General features: G+C 48.4%; 2 protein-coding genes across 2 annotated transcripts in view; both read right to left on the reverse strand.

The window, feature by feature from the left end:
- PTPRJ (protein tyrosine phosphatase receptor type J) overlaps nucleotides 1-8,828 on the reverse strand; it is a 172,548-nt gene extending 163,720 nt beyond the window's left edge. The window contains exon 1 of the mRNA XM_078433472.2: nucleotides 8,367-8,828. Within this exon, the coding sequence (XP_078289598.2) occupies nucleotides 8,367-8,813 (447 nt within the window). The 5' untranslated portion in view covers nucleotides 8,814-8,828. The remainder of the gene's footprint in view (nucleotides 1-8,366) is intronic.
- The window catches only part of FAM180B (family with sequence similarity 180 member B), a 336,925-nt gene that overhangs the window by 5,739 nt on the left and 310,412 nt on the right, over nucleotides 1-20,774 (reverse strand). The gene's annotated exons all lie outside the window — the stretch shown is intronic.

Consider the following 20,774-nt stretch of genomic DNA (forward strand, 5'->3'; position numbering starts at 1 on the left):
CATTGCAGATTTAATCTCTTAAATCCAATTTGAAGACTTTGTAGCACAATTTTGAAAAGTCAAAATTATGGCCTTGTGCCCTAACTTTAAAATCTAACTCTTGGGGCGCCTGGGTGGCTCAGTCGGTTGAGCGTCCAACTTCGGCTCAGGTCACGATCTCGCGGTCCGTGAGTTCGAGCCCGGTGTCAGGCTCTGTGCTGACAGCTCAGAGCCCGGAGCCTGCTTCAGGTTCTGTGTCTCCCTCTTTCTCTGCCCCTCCCCTGCTCATGCTCTGTCTCTGTCTCAAAAATAAATAAAACATTAAAAAAAAAAATTTTTTTTTTTTAAATCTAACTCTTGGGGCACCTGGGTGGCTCAGTCATCTAGGCATCCGACTTCAGCTCAGGTGGTGATCTCACAGGTCATGGGTTCGAGCCCCACATCAGGTTTTGTGCTGACAGCTCAGAGCCTGGAGCCTGCTTTGGATTCTGTCTTTCTCCCTCTTGCTCTCCCCAGCTCACACTCTGTCTCTCTCAAAAATAAATAAACATTTACAAAAATGTTTTAAATCTAACTCTTAAGTAAACGGAAAATTTTCATTAAATATTGTTTCTTTTTTTTTCTTTTTTTTTTAGATTTTATTTTTAAGTAATCTCTACATCTAACGTGGGGCTGGAACTCACAGCCCCGAGATTAAGAGTCACAAGCCCCGCCGGCTAAACCAGGCATGCGCCCCATTGTTAAATACTGTTCTCCTAATTCCGTATCCATTTACACAAGGAACTTTAACAATAATAACGCAGTCTCAACTTATCCAACTACCCTGTGTGAGAAGCACTACTACCATTATTATTAGCACTTTAGAAATGTAAACACCAAGGGTCAGAAAGGTTAGGCGCCACCCAAGGTCACAGCTAGTCAGGTGGGAGGCCAGGATTGCAATCAGGCAGTCTGGTTCCACGCTTCATATTCTCGTCACCACCCAGGGATCTCATCTATCCCTAAGTCACTAAGGAACAAGGGCCACATCTAAAATAGTTGGAAAACACACGTATTTCCAACACAAATCAGAACCGAAGGACGAACTTCTTTAATTTCCAAAGAGCTTATACAAATCAATAACAAAATAGCAATCTTTTTTTTTTTTTTTAACGAACCAGGAGTTAACAGAAAAGAAACGGAAGGAAGGAATGCAGACACCCCAAAACATAAGAAAAAATATTCAACTAACTCAAATAAAGATATAAGTAAAAGTCAGGATACAACTTCTCGCCTCTCAGATTTAAACATTTAACAATTTTCACAGCGCCTGGTTGGCTCACTCAGTAAAGCATGCGACTCTTGATATTGGGATTGTCAGTCGGAGTCCCATGTTGGGTGTAGAGACTATTTAAAATTTGTTTAATCTTGGGGCGCCTGGGTGGCGCAGTCGGTTAAGCGTCCGACTTCAGCCAGGTCACGATCTCGCGGTCCGTGAGTTCGAGCCCCGCGTCAGGCTCTGGGCTGATGGCTCGGAGCCTGGAGCCTGTTTCCGATTCTGTGTCTCCCTCTCTCTCTGCCCCTCCCCCGTTCATGCTCTGTCTCTCTCTGTCCCAAAAATAAATAAAATTTGTTTAATCTTAAAAAAATGAAAAAATAAAAATTAAACAACCCTCAATTCTCACACCTATGGATGCAGGTATAAACTGGGGCAATGTTTTTATAGGAGAGCTTAACAATAGCTCTCAAATTTTAAACGCATGTACCCTCTAACACAGCAACCCTAAAATTAGAAATGTATGGACATCGTTGTGAAAGTGACAAGAAATGTGTACCAAAGACAGTCTCTGAAGCATGATTTGTAAGAGATGTGGGGGGGGGGGGGGGGTGCAAAAACAATTAAAGTATCTATTGATATGGGAATGGTCTAATAAATCGTGGTAAATTCACACATCAGAATCCCAGACAGTCATTTAAAAAAATGAGTTAAAGCAGGTATTAAATGACCTCTAAGACAACAAGGTAAATCGAAAGGCTAAGTAGAATACAATGTATACATAAAGTTTTCTTTAATGTAATTTTTTAAAAAGATGAATACAGATACTTGCATACAATACAAAGAAACATTCCCCCTCCCCCCACCCGGAAGGAAACCAAGAATGCCCACAGTGGTTATCTTTGAAAAAGACTAGTATTTTTCTAACAGTATACAGTTTTACATTGGGGAGTTTTTAACCTGAGATTCATAGGCTATTTTGAAGAGCCTATGAAACCCCTGACATTGGATACAAAATTGCAAATATGTACATTCCTTTTGTGGAAAGGAAGCTTCGCTTTTACTTACTCTGTAAGGGTCTTAATACCTCCCCCTCCCCAGGAAGATTAAGAACCACTGTGTTATATAGACTCCACGTTGGTACTATGTTTTATTTTTTTTTTTTTTAATTTTTTTTTCAACGTTTTTTATTTATTTTTGGGACAGAGAGAGACAGAGCATGAACGGGGGAGGGGCAGAGAGAGAGGGAGACACAGAATCGGAAACAGGCTCCAGGCTCCGAGCCATCAGCCCAGAGCCTGACGCGGGGCTCGAACTCACAGACCGTGAGATCGTGACCTGGCTGAAGTCGGACGCTTAACCGACTGCGCCACCCAGGCGCCCCAGTACTATGTTTTAATAGTCACTCACTTATTTACTCAGAAGCCATGAACTAACACTGGGCTGGGGCCCAGCACAGGCACCCAGAAAACCACCACCCATTCCTGCCCTGGAGAAGGAGATAGTTTGGGGCATAATGACGACATTGTCTGCTCGAAACTCAGAAAAGACAACAGGGTACAGCTTTCCTCTAACAGGAAGAAGGAAAAGTGGAACTGAAAATTATTTGCATGTTTAAAATTAGACCTTCTGTGGAAGCTGACACTACTTTGCTTTCAAAATGCCCCCCAACCTCGGTCTCAATACCACCAGCCCTCCACCCGGGCATTTACATGCCATGGAAATTCTAAGACAATGGGAAGACCACAGCTATCACTAATAAGGAAGTAATAACAAATTTCCTATGGCTCCTGTCCCCATAGGTGTCACCAGAGAAGCCACTGGAAAGCCACACAAGGTGGTGGCAAAGTTGCTGTGGACTTCTCTGGTCTGATATATCTGCCACCTCCAGGGATCTCGATGTAGATCCCTGCCCGACTCATCCCTGTAGAAGCTGGGGGCAGGGAACGTGTGGAGGACAACAAGGACATCACACACACAGCCTACATCACAACTGTCACTGGTTAGCTGGGGGTAATCAGAGTAATGTCTCACTCCCAAATCCTGTAAGTCATGAAGACAGGCTCCCTTTCTTACCCACAGGCCTCCACTCAGTGCCTGCTGCACACCCAGTATCTCCCAAACTTAAGCAATGTTTCACCTTTACAAGTTTGCCATAACCATACCACCCTTACATAATTATTCACCCAGTATTTTCCTTTGGATCAGCTTTTTATTAAATTTAAGCAAATTTATATACCATGACACTCCATTTAGTCTCAATCTACCTATAAAATCATGGACCTGAGGGGCACCTGGCCGACTCAGTCGGTTAAGCGTTCAACCCTTGGTTTCACCTCAGGTCATGATCTCACGGTTCGTGAGTTCAAGCCCCGCATCGGGCTCCACGAGGACAGCAGGGAGCCTGCTTGGGGTTCTCTCCCTCCCTCCCTCTCTCAAAATAAATAAAGAAACGTTTTTTAAAAACTTTAAAAAATTTTTAAATATAAAATAAATAAAATCATGGACTTGATATGCAACTTTTTCCACTAACATCCCCTAAAATAAATCATTCTTAATAGTTAAAAAAAAAAAAAAATGTGCTAAGTTCATCTTGCACGCCCGCAGGTGCCACTCTGTGAGAAACGCTTGATAGGTATTTGTTATATGAACTAATGATGTGAAGCCCCACTTGTCCCCAAATAACAGCAGCAGCCACAGCCAGCAATCGAATCGTGCCTCCGATTTTACACAGCAGTTCCTCTTCTATCATATTTGATCCTCTCAACTGCCCAGTGAAACAGGAAGTGTCAGTCCCATTTTCCAGATAAGGACATGAGGAGTCACAGAGCTTGAGGGACTTTGCCCAAGTTTATGCAGCTACGAACTGGCAGAGCAAAGACCCGAACCCAGGTCTTTCCCCTCCACACCCCGTCTCCACTAAGACTCAGGGTCTCAAAGCAACAGGAGCAGGAAAGAGGCACCTGGGTTGTCAGTGGCACGGACGGAGCAGATCCTATAGTAGGATTCAGAGAAGCCACAGTGACTCCCTGCCCCATCAGGGTTCAGGGCCCACAAGCCTGTTCTTCATCCCCGAAAATCCATCACCTCATCTCTTAGCTGCACACTGAAGACCTTCTCTAAAACACACAGCATGGGGCGCCTGGGTGGCGCAGTCGGTTAAGTGTCCGACTTCAGCCAGGTCACGATCTCGCGGTCTGTGAGTTCGAGCCCCGCGTCAGGCTCTGGGCTGATGGCTCGGAGCCTGGAGCCTGTTTCCGATTCTGTGTCTCCCTCTCTCTCTCTGCCCCTCCCCCGTTCATGCTCTGTCTCTCTCTGTCCCAAAAATAAATAAAAAACGTTGAAAAAAAAAATTTTTTTTTTTTTAAATAAAAAATAAATAAATAAATAAAACACACGGCTTTGTTCAGCACAGGACAGTGAACTGGGGCGGTGGAGACATCAGACCCGGTTCTACCACATACTGGTTATGAATCATTGGTGAGTTCCAACCTCAGTTCTCTCTCAGATAAAACGGCTCCTACCTTTTAGTATTTCTGAAATGGTCAAATGACTTAATGCACCCAAACCCTTGGCACATACGATGTTGCCCATTAATTATAATATTACCAGCGGCACTAGGTTAAAAAGGAAACACACAGAAAATTGCCTCTTACACTGCACTCAGAATAATTCCCTTGGCCAAGCAGTGAATGGACGAAGAAGTAATTGCAGATGATGTGCTGGCTAAACCCAGGCCCACAGCCACTCAGCAACTCTCCCTCGGCCTCAACCCCAAGCAAGGATTACTTTTAGGAGCTAAATGACCTCTTTGCTGACCAATGTTGCTCACACAGGAGCCAGGATTGTCTCTGCTCAGGAAAGCTTGGGTATCCGTGGTTGTCTTTATTGTAGGGCTCAACCTGAAATCAACTCAAAGTCACAGTCTAACCATAAACCAGTCCGCTCTGTTTTCTTAAACCATCTGCAAACAAAACATCATCGCTCAGTTCCTCCGCCGTTGTTCTGAAGCAAAACAAAAATATTTAAAGTCACCCGTAGGAGAATTTAACAAGCAACTTAAGGAGGAATCAAAACATTTTTTTGTAGTCCAGATGAAGCAGGCAGGTAAGCAGGCTTAAGGATTAGCTATTATTGATAATAGACACAAACACTTATTACTCACCAGGAAACTAAAAAGCAAAGAAAAAGCAAATCCCAAACACTGTAAGACCAACAAAACAGCTATCGGTCACCAGCTTTCTTTTTTCCCCCCATTTTAAAGCAGCTCCACTATCAACCTATTTCTTAAAGACTCTGTCAGGGCTATATTTCCCAAGAAAAGGAGGCAAGGTTGGGGGGAAACTGCTTTGTCACCTTGTCTAAAACATACACATAAACCAAAATTAGTGTGCAAAAATGCTACAAGAATGGGTGGAGTCAGACGTTGCAACCAGCACCGTCCTCATGCTGGAATCATCTCTGACCGTCCTTCCTGTCTTGGAGAAGGGGAATGAGATGCCAGGGTCAAAATGGCTTTTCCAGCCCTACTAAGCACCGAATCTTCCAGCATCTCTCTGCTTTCCAGCCTCCACACCCATCCTCATTAATTCACAAACAGACCTGTGCCTTTTCCAAGAGTTGCCCATTTTTTTTAACCTGTTACTGTTGACACCATTTAACACACACACACACACACACACACACACACACACACACACACCATCCAAGCCTCAGAAAACCAATCAAATGTTAGGGAGGTAGTCTGATACCTTCACCCACATTTCCTAAATGCACAAACTTCAGAAATCTCAAACATGACTTCCGATCTCAAATATGTTTCAACCTTGAAAGGTTCAATTTACATCCACAGTTTTGGGAGTACTCGGTGGGGTAAGGCTGTGCCTAGTGTGAAAAGTAACCGCAAAGTGAAAACATGGCAAAAAAAAAAAAAAAAAAAAAAAAAAAAAAGGCACCGTGAAAATACTAGGCAATGCAGATGCCCATCCGGTCTCCTCCACACTCTTGCCAGGTAACCTCAGCCTGATCACTGTCTTCTCTGGGCCTCAATATTCTCATCTAAAAAAATGAAGGGTGTGAGCTGTCTTGAAAGTCTGGTCTGGCCCCCAAATTCCCTGAAATATTCAGTATCAAAATGAACTGTCAACTGTGGATTGTGAAAATGCTTTTTCAGAGAGCCTTTCACATTTCCTATTTTATAATGTATCCAAAAACAAGAAATAGAAAGAGTCCCCTTGAGTTTCCACAGAACAAACGAGAGAAAGGAAATATCTGAATCGGGGACACGCAGAGAGCGGTAGTGTGATACTGAGATACAGGGAAGGCTTGGGCAAGCAATAAATTCACCCAAGAAATTTTTCACTGATTCAAAGCATAGTAACCATTATGGACAAAGTAATAATAATATAATACAAAATATATGTGTCAAACTAAAAATAAATGAAGATCAAGTATTTCTTTAGTATGAACTTTGGTACAAGAGATCTTCAATTATGAGGCTTTTTTTTTTTTTTTTTTTTCTTTTCGTAATTCATGGACTGCTGTCCATGAATTTCCTTAAAGGGACAGGAAGACAGTCTATTCACACTTCACCCTACTGTAACACCGCCATCTGGACACCCTTTAAGGTTTACAAAGCTGTTTCAGACACTGGCCAGTGGGAGCTCCTCAAACAATTCTTGGGGCAGGTGGTGTGAGCCCACCCTACAAACGCTGTTAAAAAGAGCATGCCCAGCCCTGAAGCCCGGCCCTTGGAGCTGATTCTTCCGACGCCTAATCCAGTATTCTCTGTAGGAGGCCACACTGTCCTTTCCAAAGTCTACTGAGGAAAACTGGGAGGGGACATGAGCAACTCCTTGGGTGCTGAGAGTTGCTGGAACCCCCAGGCCTCAACTCCCTTCTCAGCCGGCCTGCGAGGCCTCCTTGCTGCCCCAAGGCTGTGTTTTTGCTGTCAGGCAGTCCTGTATTTGTGCCTGAAAACTTTTCCCTGAAACCAGGCTCCATCCTTAGCCAATAACTCATCTCCCAGGCTTCAAGCATCATCTCCCTAGAGCCGTCGTTTGTATAAAACAAGCAAGACTTTCATTAACAAAACGCACAACAGGGGTCTCGCCAGGCCACTTTCGGCCGCGGGTGCGAGACCCCAGCAGGCTCCTGGAAGGCGGTGAGGACCAACCTGCTAGCTCAGCTCCCGCGGCCAGGGCTGGGTGATTCTGCTCTTTCACTTCCCCCCCCCCCCTTAAGTTCCCTATCTGTGACATGGGAATGTCTCCCAGCTGCCCTGCCTCGCCCCCAGTGGGAATACTCTGAAGGGGAAACGGCGCTTTCAGAAAGATCGGCCGCCAAAATGCCAGGCACAGCATTATCTGAAAAGCGAAGCTAGAAAACAGGGCGGTGGGGAGGGAGAGCCTGCGCCCACAAAGCACGACTTCAACGCCCAGGGAAGCCAGCGGCTTCCCCGGGAAGGGGGACCGTCGCCTTGACGAACGCTTGCGAGTGGCCACCTCTGCCGGGGCTGGAGACTTTCCCCAGAAGCGGTGCCCTCGGCCGCGAGGCCCCCGCGCCTCGCCCACCGCCCCGCGGCCCCAAGCCCGGCCCTGCCCGGGCTCCCCCGGGGCCGCCGCCGCTGCCCTCCGGCCCGGCCCCTCGGGCCCCTGCGGGCCGGGTCGGAGGTCGGCCGCGCTCGGCCAGGCCGGCCCCGCTCCGCGACGCGAGCCCTTCGCAAACACGCCCCCTCCGGCCGCCGCGGGCGGGCGAGCCGGGCCCGCGCCGGCCAGATGTGACCAGCTCCGGGAAGGGCCGGGCCAGAGACGGCCTGGAGCCCGCGCGGGGGCTTCCACGGGAGGCCACGGGCACCCCGGACCCCGGGTCCCGCCGCGCCCCCGCCGGGACCGGGCAGCCGGGGCAGGGGCTCGGTCGCCGGCGCGCGAGGCCGGCTGGGTTCCGGCGAGCCCCCTCCAGGAGGGGGGCTCCGAGCTCTCGGGCCCCTCGCCACCTCCCGCGGACCCCGCAGGCAGGGCACACCCGGGCAGGTGCAAGGGATGCCAGTCCCGCCCCCACCCTCCGTGCTCTCCCCCCACCCCCCACCCCCACCCCACACACACACCCCGCCCCGGCCCACCCGGCCGCTCACCTGGCCCAGGCGCAACAGCAGCAGCAGCGGCGGCAGCGCCCAGCGCAGCCCCGGCGAGCGCGGAGGCGGCCGCGCCTCCCGCGCCGCCCGCTTCATGCCCCGCGCGCCCTGGAACGTGCCCGGGACGCGCGAGTCGGGCCCCGCCGTGCGCCCGAGCCCGGGCGCCCTCGTCGCCGCCTCCAGCCGCCGCCTCCTCCTCCTCCTCCTCCAGCCCGTCCGCCTAGTCCCCGCTCCGCCCGCCCCGGGCTTCCCCGGGGACATGGCAGCGGCGGCGGCGGCGGCGGCGGCCACACGGCGGAGCCTGGCGCGGCTGCCGCGGGGGGGACGCGTCCCTGGGCGCGCAGGGGCTTCGTGGGGCGGAGCAAGAGGCGCCCACCCCCCGCGCGCGGCGCCCTGATCCCGGCTGCTGCGGCTCCGGCGGCTCCCGCTGCCTCCTCCGCGCGTCATGCGGCTCCGGCTGCAGGGAGCCGCGGCGAGCGCTCAGCCCCCTCCCTTCCCCCTCCCCCTCTGAATATTCATCGCTTCCTCCCGCCCGGCCGGCCAGGCGGCTGCCGAGCACCGCGGCCCCTCGCCGCCCTCCCGCTGCAGCCCCCGCCCCCGCCCAGCCGGCCAGGCGGCGGGGAGGGGGCGGCGGCGCGCCCCGCGCGCGCCCTGGCGGCTCCCCTCCGGCGGGCAGAGGAAGCGCCCCCGCCGTGCCCGCCCTCTCCGCCCAGCCCTCCCACATTCCTGGGACTCGGGACCCGGGACCGGCTCCGCGCCTCTCGCGCCGCGAGCCCGCACCCCTCGGTACAGGCGCCCCAGCCCCGGCCCCGCTCCGTGGCCCGGGGTTTGGGTCCCCAGATGTTGGCCGAGATCCCTGCCGAGGGCTCAGCCAGGCCTGCATATAGACAACGACCTGGCGCCGGCCTGCTAGACCTGGCGGGTGGGTGCGCTTGAGGGTGAATGAACCCCTAAATTGTAGGAGACGCGCTGTGTGTTGTGTTCTCCCCGCCCCCATTCCCCGGGGCAGGGAGGCAGAGAGGCGACCCTGCAGGGGGTCCAGGGATTAGGACCCCAGCTCCGGCATATGGTAAGCCTAGCTTTACGGGTAGTACTAGCTGTGTGACCTCCGAGGAGGCATTTCACCTCTCTGGGCCTCCCCACTCCTCTGTGGAGTGGAGATGATCCTGGTACCCGTCTAGAGAGACTTGACTGGCCATTACCTGAGATAATGGGCAGAAGAGTCCTAAACAGCCAGCCTGACACGTAATGGGCCTCAGTCAGCTGCTCTTCTGGCAGCTTTCATCACCTCATCAAAGAAGACCGCCAGCTCAAAGGGGTTCAGGAGAACTGTGCTGTTACTACTAGGCGCGTGCACGGAGGACAGAACTGAGGGTCTAGGAAGGAGGCTAAGCCTGTTGCCCTAGGAGAAGTAATGAGAGAAAGGGCCAAACCAAGGAGTGCCAGGGAGGGAGAGATGAATTCCAGCCAGGAGGAGAAGTGACACCTGAGCTGGGCTTTGAAGGATGGGTTGAATTTCACCAGGCAGATAGTGGGGGGCAGGGTCTCAGGAAGTGGGAGCAACTTGGCAAAAAAAAAAAACAGGAGGCAGATGCTTTAGGCTTGTTCTTTGGAGATGCAGGGAATGGGAGGTTGGGGGGGAGGGTTGGTGTTCAGGGGAGATTTTGAATCATGAGTCTGGGCCAGGGTGTGTGTGCAGCAGGGTGCAAAGCCCCAGACGCGGCCTCCAGACACCTCCTGTGCCTCAGGTTTCCCACCTGCAAGATGGGAACACACCTCCACTTAAAAGGTCCAAGCAGCTCCTACCAGACTGAACACGCAGACAAGCACAGTCGGAATGAGGACCCCACCTGCCGACCTAAACCCCTTGCCACCTTGTGCTTAAACCCGATGTGATTATTATAATGCACAAGGAATCCCGACCGCTTTCCCTTCTGGGGGCAGAGGAAGGTGGTTTGAAAGGCAGTCGTGTCCATGAGGCCCAGAGGGAAGCGGAGCTTGACTTACTCCGGGAGCTGCCACGTCTGGAGGCTGCCCCAGATACGGACTCTGCAGACCCTCGAGATCCATCCAGGCCTCCACAGCTTCATGACTTGTATCTTGCGAACGGCGCTGTGAACTCCAGCAGGCACTTTGATTTTCTCCTGGGTAAATTGTATGCCCACGTTTACGTGTTGGTTAGAATGGGATTTCCCTGCCACATGGTGATGAGAGGGAGTAAACACTCCTTTTCAGTAGAGGGAGTTAAGACCTAAATAATAACTACCTGTTCAGTCATAAACAGATCACACTGGATCGGTGACCTACATGAGAAATGAAATGAATCCTGAGGAGGTGTGGTGTAGACTCCCTGAGGGCAGGAATTGGGCCTCTGTCACCCTTGCTGCCCTGCAGCATTTCACTGCGTGTCTTGCCCTTAGCAGGAACTCAACATCTGTGCGGTGGGGTGGTGGCACCAATGCCCCCAGGCTTACCATGACGTGAAAGTTCAGTTTTCCGCATGGATACGTTAAGGAAGGATCATTGGCTTTCCAAAAGGATTTGAGACTAGAGCCCATTGTATAGGTCTCCTCTTCAGATGTCACTTCCCCTAGAACTTCCCAGATGCCCCAGCCCTGAGTTGGGGGTACTTCTCCCTCCACGCTCTCATAGTTCCCTGTGCTAACCTCATGTCAACCACAGTGTTGTAACTGCCTGTTTATCTGACCATCTTCCTCAATGGACTCTAAGTACGCCCCATGAAGACAGCTCCTGCACCCTCTTTATCATCGTATCCCCGCAAATAATATCTATGCAGTTGAATTGAATGCGTTCCCTTGAATAGCAAACTAAGGCATTAGATATATGCCTGTTCTCTCTCCCTTCCTTCCTCTCTCTCTCTCTCTCTTTCTCTCTCTCTCTCTCTCTCTCTCTCTCACACACACACACACACACAACCAAATTCCATTTGCAAACAGCTTTTCAGGGATAAATCTACTGTGCAAAGTTCAAGGCACATTCTCTTTGAGAGTATATAATGACAGTTGACCTTTTAATCATGTCTACCTTCAAGCAAAAGCTAAAGTTTTACTGAATATGGGGCCAGGTGCAGAGAGAACAAAAGAGCCAAACCAATAGGTTAGAGCAGTGGATTCCTGGATGTCTTCCAGAACTGCCTGATAGGAATCACCTGGTAACTTGTTACACTATAGATTCCCATGCCTCTCCACAGACTGCAGGGGATGAGGCCTGGGAATCTGTTTCCAACCAGTTCCTTGAGTAATTCTTGCTGTCAAGCCGGGTTGGAAAACATTACTTATCCAATGGCTGGCCTGCATTGTGTCCCTAAGTAATAATAAAGACCGCTGATCAGGTCCTTACTAGGTGCCAGGCACTACTTACATCCATTACATCCATTATTTCTACTCCATGCAACAACCCTGCAGAATAGGTATCATCATCAATGTTTTACAAACCAGGAAACTGAGTCTCAGAGAGGTTTAGTTACTTACACAAGGTCACACAGCTTCAGAGTGGCAAAACCAGGATCCGAAACCAGATCTTTCTTGCCACTATGCCAGGGTGTCCCTCCCCTTGATGCTTAAGGTAAGCTAATACAAAGGGCATTATGTGTGGGCTATTACTGTTACTTTTATTATTACTCTCCTGGGCCTCAGTTTCCCCAATCTTAAATGGGAAGGGACGGAGGCCATAAGACTTTCTATTCCATCCACAGAGAAAGGGGAACGGGCAGAGCAACTATGTTTAATGATACATCCACCATCCCACCAGGGGGCAAGCCTGCTGGGCACCAGCCTGGAACCAGGTCACTAGCCCCGCAGGGAGTCCATTCAGCCTGGCAACCCTCAGTTTATTTTAAAAGCCACCATGAGCAAACCATTCTCCAAAGCCCTCCTAAGCAGAATGGAATGTTTCTTGGGAGTCTGATTAGCTAATGTTGCAGGCATGGCTGCCCTGAGACCTTCCTGCCTCACAGACTTGAACTGAATCAGAATGGAAAGGAAGACTTTTAGAAAGTTCTTTAAAAAAAAAAAAAAAAAAAGTAGCACTTCATCTTTATAATAGTAACAGGATGTTTCCTGTGGACTAATAACTGGGCTGTGGTTAGAACTCCATGTTTGTCCACCAGACCTCAGTTCCTCCCTAAACAGTGCCTTAATCACCTGCGCATGCACCGCGCCAGGAAGCGCCTTGGCAATGCCTCTCTTGTTTCTGACTTCAAGCACTTACAACATTAAGCATTTTCCTAATTCTTTTCATGTGTGTGTGTGTGTGTGTGTGTGTGTGTGTGTGTGTGTGGTGTTGAGATAGGAAGCAAAGTTTGACTTACAAAGAAACAGTTGCACGCGACAGATTTTCAGTTCAGTGCGGGAAGAAAAGCATGTTGTAACACCTCGGGGTGCTGGAGCACAGAAACAGAGCCATTTCTCTAAGGAGTCTCCCATCCTTTCCCCAAGTTTAGGAATCCATAGGGATGAACACACTGGCTCCTGCACTCCCAGCTGTTACGTCCTGAGTCAAGGTCCACTGAGCCCAGGGCCTTTATGCTCTGGCAGGACAGACCCAGGACCCAGAGTCTTGGGTACCTGGAAACACAGAGGGTATGTGACAAGGAGATTCAGAGCCCAGGGGACAAGGAGCTTTTGTCCAGAGCTTGAGAATGACTTTTGCATGAATACCAGAAGTGGCAGGCAGGGGGCAGGAGGCAGTCAAGCCTGAAGCAGAAACATCCCCTCAAACAAAGAAAGGGCTGAGAGGTGTAAAGAAAGAAGAGAAGAGAGAGCAGGAGGCCCAGAGTCCCGGGGCTTCTTGGCAGCTGGTTCCTTCCAGTCTTGTTAAAAATAATTTTTTTCCAGGATTGAAAAGAAATGTTCTTTTTTTTTTTTTTTTTAGGTATTGAAAAAAAATTATTAATCACATTGTGCTGAACGTATAGAACACCTGGGTCCCTGCAGTTGGGAGAAGAAATCAGCTTGGAACAGTGGTGTAGCAGAATCGTACTCGTAGGGAAGAAAATACTCTGCAATCTAAATAAGCAAATAAAAGTCATAGATGACGATACAGTTACATTGTATATATAAATGATAACCATGCATGTACATACATATCATATTAGATAGATATATGCATGAGCTTTGTTCACAGCAATAAAGTGTAGTGGGTAGGAGTTTGGACTCTGGAGTCAGCTGCCTGGGTTCAAATCCTGGTCCCACCATTTATTAGTTGTGTGACCCTGGACAAATTACTTAAGTTCTCTGTGCCTCAATAGCCTTATCTGTAAATGAGGATGTTCTTGATGATAATATCTGCCTCCTGGGATTGTTACAAATGTGAAAACAGTTAAAGCATTGATAATACTGCCTGAAATAAGCAAAGAACCACGTAACTGTTTACCCTTATGAAAGTACCTTTTTGGCAGATCTGAGGCAGGGTGGTGTAATGGGAGGAGTATGTGCTTTGGATCAGATGGTCATAGGTTCAAATCCTGTCGACTTGCTGTGCCTCTGGCCTCCATTTCCTCACATAAAGAATGGGATGATAATTCACTGGCCTTAAATAATTGTTATGAAGATGAAACAAAATGATATGTAAGAAGCACCTGGCATGCATTCTGGGAGAAAACACGTCGTACCTCGGTACCCTGTGGTAGAGGCATTAGTACTTGATGGAAAGAGAAGGAGATAGGGAGTCAGGTCAGAGACTGAAGATTTCATTAGCCAGGTGTCAAAGCACAGACAAGTCACTCCTCTTGGACTCCATTTCTTCTTTGGCAAAATGGGGATTAGATTAGTGTATCAGTCAGGATAGGCTAGGTTATGCCGCAATAACAAACACCTCCCTAAATCTCAATGATTGAAAACAACAAACACGTATTTCTTGTTCTCACTACATGTCCTCACAGGTCAGCTGAGCGCTGGGCTCCATGACACCCTTGCCCAAAGAGCCATCTGCTGGGGCAGACACCAACTAAAACATTGCCCATTGCTGTGGCAAAGGGAAAAAGAGCTTTGGAGAGTCTTAAATGGGCAACTAAATACTCTGTCCTGGAAGTGACACTAATCTTTCATTCTCATTGCCCATAACTAGTCACCTGGCCCCACCCAACTACAGGGGGACCAGGAAGTAGAATCCTACCGTGCACCCAGAAAGCAGAGCCAGAAATGGCTAATGAAGAGCACTCATGACCGGTACAATTACAGAGCCTCTAAAATCTTGCTGTTAAAAGTGGTCCAACCACTGGGTGTTATATGTTAATGATAAATCATGAAATTCTACTCCTGAAACCATTATTACACTATATGTTAGCTAATTCGGATTTAAATACATTTTAATTTTTTTTAATTGTAAAAAAATGTTTTAAAACGTGTGGTCCACTGACCAGCAGAATGGACATCCCCTGGGAGCTTATTAGAAACGCAGAATTCCTGGCCCCACTCCAAACCTACTGTGATGGTTAATTTTACATGTCAACTTGAGTGGGCTGCAGGATGCCCAGAGATCTGGTTAAACACTATTTCTGAGTATGTCTGTGAGGGTGCTTCCAGACAGATTCACATTTGAATTGGTGAGCTGAGTGAAGCAGATTGCCCTCCCTGGTGTGGGTGGACCTCACACAATCTGGTAAGGGCATAAATAGAACAAAAAGGCAGAGGATGCCTGAATTCTCTCTCTACCTGACTGTTTGAACTGGAACTTTGATCTTCTCCTGACTTTAGAGCTCCTGGTTCTCCGGCCTTTAGACTCAGACTGGAATCTACACCACCAGCTTTCTTGGGTTTCCAGCTGGCATATGACAGATTGTAAGGCTTCTCAGCCTCCATAATTGCATGAGCCAAAACTTTATCTTTATTCCATATATACACATATATATATATATGTTTAAATATGTTATATATATTATATATATACTGTGTACTTTTTATATATAGTGTGTATGTATGTATATATATATCTGTGTGTGTGTGTGTATACACACACATATTTCCTATTAGTTCTGTTTCTCTGGAGAACCCTGACTAATACACCTACTGAAATAGAATCTGCATTTCAAAAAGATTCCCAGTAGATTCCTGTATGCAGGAAGACTGAGCAGCACCAGTGTGGTCTATTGGGTGGCAGGGCGGTACGTTCCTTAAGAACCCGGCTCTCAGCCTTTATCTGTGGATTTGGCTAACACATTTACATGTTTGGATCTGGGTCCCCCCCCTCAGAGACCCAGAATCAGAGTTCTGTTTCCAATGGGAATTAAAGCTCAGGAGAATGACTAGCATAATATAGACACCAAGAAGCACGCAGGTGACCCAAATGCAGTTAGCTTCCTCCAACCAGGCTTTGAAAAAACACTCCCAAGTTTGGTCTGAGTCTGTGGGATTTTTTTTTTCTTGGCCAAAATGAATTTTAAAAGGCCTAGACTACCACATATAAGCAGAATACTTTGAGAGTTTTCTTCTACTTACTTGGAAACTAGAATCCAAGACAGAGAGAGGGTAAAAACTTAATATCTACTTCTGTTATTGGCTGCTGACTAGGGATTAGGCTCTGTGCGAGCTACTTTATTCACTTTATCTCATTTAATCCTTACCACAACCCTAGCCCAGGGGCACTGTCATGACCCCCATTTTCTGGTTTAGGAAACTAAAGCTGGTACAGTTTAATGTAACTGGCTCGAAGACACACAGGAAGAGAACTAGGCGGCACATGCCTGTCTGAAGCCAAAGCTTGTGCTAACCGCTACATGATGGCCTCCCCAGGCAGGCAACCCTGGCCTACAGAGGCCTGTCTTCTTTCCCCACCTTGAGCATTTCCCGCATGGCCTTTGTTTGTTTGTTTGTTTGTTTAATGTTTATTTATTTTTGAGAGACAGAGACAGAGTGCGAGCAGGGGAGAGGCAGAGAGAGAGGGAGACACAGAATCTGAAGCAGGCTCCAGGCTCTGAGCCGTCAGCACAGAGCCCGACATGGGACTTGAACCCACGAACCATGAGATCATGAGCTGAACAGAAGTCAGACCCTTAACCAACTGAGCCACCCAGGCACCCCTCCCACATGGCCCTTTAACCTTCCGCCTCTTCCTAAGAGCAGCATAATATAGACCCCCTGCATGTACATAGTAAATGAACAATTTCAGGACAAGGACATACAGACAAATTCTTCAACTCCCTCCTCCCCCACCAATTCTCATTCATCTGCTGCTGTCATTTTCCTCCATCTTTGACATTTTCATCAGACATTTTTTCAGAGCCTTGCATCCGTTCTGTTGAAATATGTTGCTTATGCTCTCAGGATTTATCCTCCTGAGATTCAGAGAATTGTAAAATGTAACACACACAAAGAACCTTGGCAGCCATCCAATCCAACCTGCTCGTTTTACAGATGAAGAAATCGAGGCTCAGAGGGGCTAAGTGACTTGCTAAAGGTAACACAGCTGCTCCAGATATCAGCCGTGCTTTAGCAACAAGGCTTCCTTCTGTCCTGCAATCTTTCTTGACACTGCTCTCTCTCCTCTGTGTGACTGGCAGGGAAGAAAATAAGATCTCCCTCGTTCTGGGCCTCCATCCTTTACAAATGACCGCCATTAAATTGACATTTAAGAAATGTCGATGTGCTTGATTTAGCCAAGCCTTGAAGTTTGTAGCCACCAAAGACATAGAGAACACGAAACATTTTTGCCTTGAGCCTCTGGGCCCTGGGAAAGTAAGCTGGGCTGGGCTGGGCTGGACTGAGCCTGGGCCTGGTGTTGACTTGGCCACTGTCCTAAGTAGAGACACCCAGCAAAAAGGAGGAGTTTGTAGACCAGCTGCAATCCCAGCTTTGGTAAGGCTACCGCAGGTGTCCTCAAAGTCGTGGCTTTTCTGGCAAAGCTAGACTTTCCTCATTCTGGTCCCTTCTCACACAGGGACCACCTAGAGACTCGTTATGCCTGCATCAAGACATCCACAAGGCAGAAGCATAAACCTAAACAAGGCAGAGCAGAAAAGGGATCCTGCCTGACTCCCTGACTCAACCTGGCATTTGTTCCCTGGGAGTATCCCTGCCTCCTAGGGAGGGCTCTAGGCCCTCAGCACTAACCCAAGACAGGTTGTTCCCTGCACGCCTGGACCACAGGCAGGAGTTAGCCAGCCAACTCAACCTTCCACTCTCCGAACGTGAAGGGAGTTTAGAGGTCATGCACTTAACCCAATTTTACGGATAAACAAATGATAAATAAGTGAAGGCCAAGAGAAGATCAATGACTGTCTAAAGCCGTGGAGAAGTTTATAGGAAAAGTCAGAATGGGGACTGGGGATGAGAGGTGCATCCCTGTGCACACACACACCTGTGCGCGCGCACACACACACACACACACACACACACAATGCTATACCATTTTAAAGTTTACAAAGTTGGCTTTCCCATACAGTCAATGATGATACTCAAGATATTTTAACCGGTCAGGCCCAGGTTCTGATGAGTCAGGATAGACACTGGCCTACAGCCCTACAAACCATTAAGACATTTGGCTCTCTCAACAACCCTGAGACATGGGCTCAGAAAGCTTGACATTCGGTTCCATTTGCCATGTTATGTAAGATTTGTGTTTGCTGGTTTGCAAGTTTAAGCAAAAGGAGGGGCCTTATCATGAGAACACTGAGGTGTCTCACTCACCCCAAGGCAGGAACACGGCCAGGGCCCCGAGAGCTGGAGACCCACCAACAGCCCAGGCCATTTGCCTCTGCACGTCTGCCTCTTGCTCCTCCCCTGCAGGCCGCCCTTCTCCGTGTCTCTGTGCACTTATTTCTGGGTTTTCTCACCTCTGTTTCAGGTCACCACCACAAATCCTAGATCTTTTCAAATCCCAATTTCCAGAAGAAATCTGATTGGCCCAGTTTGGATCCCATGCCCACCCCTGGTCCAATCAATGTGGCAAAGGGGTCATATTATGTAAAAATGGCCACCAAAGATCACCCCCACGGGCGGCAGATGCACAGACAGGGGTGGCAGTGAGGTAGGCCGACTCCCCAAAGGCTGATTAGTATGGTCACATGACCCTGGGCTTGGACTCTCAGAGCAGAATGCCCTTTCCATAGGACCACTGATCCCTCTGTTTCCAAAGCCATATCCAAACACGTGGCTGCTAGCTTTGCACTAATCCCTGAGAGCCAAGGGACATTCTGCTGCCCTGGAAGGATTTAGGCCAAGGGCTAAGATTCAGTTCCAGCTATGGGTAGGTCTTCTGCACACAGATCAAGGGAGAACCCCCTGATTGGTTCCTGCGGATATGGAAAAAATTAGACAAAAAAGCAAAGGAAGGATACAACCTGCCTCAGCCATGGAGCCCCAGACAGCTGCCTGCCTCTTGTCCTCTGGTGGTCTGGGCCCTCTATTAGGGGGCCAAAGAGTGGTGGCTGGGCCTGTGGGGGAGCACTGCATGGAGTCACGGCAAGTAGAGGGAACATCTACAAGGAACCTCAAAATTAAAAGCCTGCTCAGAAGTAGGCAGAAAGCTAGAGTCATTTACCCAGAGAAGGGCAGCACAAAAGGCCAGAGCCGATACTAAAACGGATGTGGCCAAGAAAAGAACCTAAAGGAGGAAGAGAGCAGGGAACGGAAGCCAGACACACTGTTAGACACCTCCCTGCAGAGGTGGCTCTTAAGGACAATGGTGGGATGGGGCACAGGACAATCACACATCACTGGTGGGAAGGGAAAGCAATCTAGTCTCTCAGTTTGGCAATATGTATTACAGGTCTTTAATAATAATAGTAACAACAACAATAATAATAAAAGCATCTTTATCCCAGAAAATCGCTGTTGCCATTTCTCCACCGAATAGAAAAGAGCCTGGCACACAGAAGGGACTCAACAAAAACCTGCTGAATAAACAGCAGGATGAATGGCATGTGCACAAAAAGAAATGTTCACAAGGATGTTCAGTGCAGCAGCAAATCAGAAACAACCTAAAGGCCCACCAATTGGGAACTAGTTAAATAAAGTATAGTATATCCTTGGAAGACAAGACTTTATAGATCCTAAAAATGATGGCAAAGGACACCAAGGTGGCTCAGTCAGTTAAGCATCCAACTCTTGATATAGGCTCAGGTCACGATCTTGCAGTCCTGAGGTCGAGCCCTGCATCAGACTCCACACTGAGTGTGCAGCCTGTTTGGGATTCTCTCCCTCTCTCTCTCTCCCTCTCTCTCTCTCTCCCTTTGCCCCTCCCCTATTCATGCACCCATGGATGCATGTTGTCTCTCTCTCTCTAAGTAAATAAAACTTAAAAAAATTTTTTTAATAAATTAATTAAAATAAAATGATGGCATAGATGTATATCTATTGCTTTGGAAAAATATTTTCAATTATTTTGTCGGAGGAAGAAAGCAGGACAAAATCAATCTCATTTTATAGAGAGGAAAACATTTTAAAAAATGCACAGAGATAAGTTAATAATACACCAAATGATAACAATGGGAGATGAGATTTCAGATCATTCTGATTCTTTTTCTTTCAGTTTATTTCCACTTTCTTTTTTTTTAACGTTTATTTATTTATTGTGAGAGAGAGAGAAAGAGAGAGAACGTGTCGGTGGGGGGGGGACATACACAAGAGAGGCAGGGAAGGGGAGGGAGAGAGAGAGAAACAGAGACAGAGAATCCCAAGCAGGCTCCTTGCTGTCATCTCGAGCCCGAGGCGGGGCTCTAACACACGAACTGCGAGATCATGACCTGAGCCAAAATCAAGAAGCAGACGCATAAGCAACTGAATCACCCAGGAGCCCCTATTTCCACTTTCTAATTGTTCTACAATACCCATGTGTTACTTGTATAATTAAAAATGATATGAGAAAATAAATTAATACACTAAAATATTTCTCACCAAAATAAGAGTGCGGTGGGGCCAGGAAGGGGAATACAAGGTCAATTAACAAATGGTTTCAGAGCACCCGTTATACGCATTGCCAAGTACTTCAGCAAGCACCAAGAAGTGCCAGGCAAGGTCCTGTCCTCCAGGAGTCGATAGTGTGATGGCAGCAAGAGGGTGGGAGGTGGCTGCAGGCTCGTGCTCAGACTGATGGGCATGTGGGCCACCAGCAGCCATCTGCTTCCTGCCCGTAGCAGGGGTAGACCAAGACGAGGCCGGTGAGGGCTATGGATGCGGGAAACTGAAGAGCCAGAGAGGCAGCCAGAACCAGGGAGGACCAAACAAAGTCTGGCAATGATGAATGAGAGCCAAGAGCATCAGTGAGAATTGAGCTTAGCAGAAAAAAAATTTTTTTAAAAACCCAACTATGTACTAGAGACTATGCTAGATGCCGGGGATACAGGTGCTAGAAAGAATCACAACTAGCAAGGTCCCTGTTTTCATGGAGTTACAGGCAAGGGGGAAAAGGAACAAAGAAACTGATCGATCGATAAAAATAACAAGAAAATAC

This window comes from Panthera onca, chromosome D1 (assembly GCF_046562875.1).
Source record: "Panthera onca isolate mPanOnc1 chromosome D1, mPanOnc1 haplotype 2, whole genome shotgun sequence".
Classification (NCBI taxonomy): Eukaryota; Metazoa; Chordata; class Mammalia; order Carnivora; family Felidae; genus Panthera; species Panthera onca.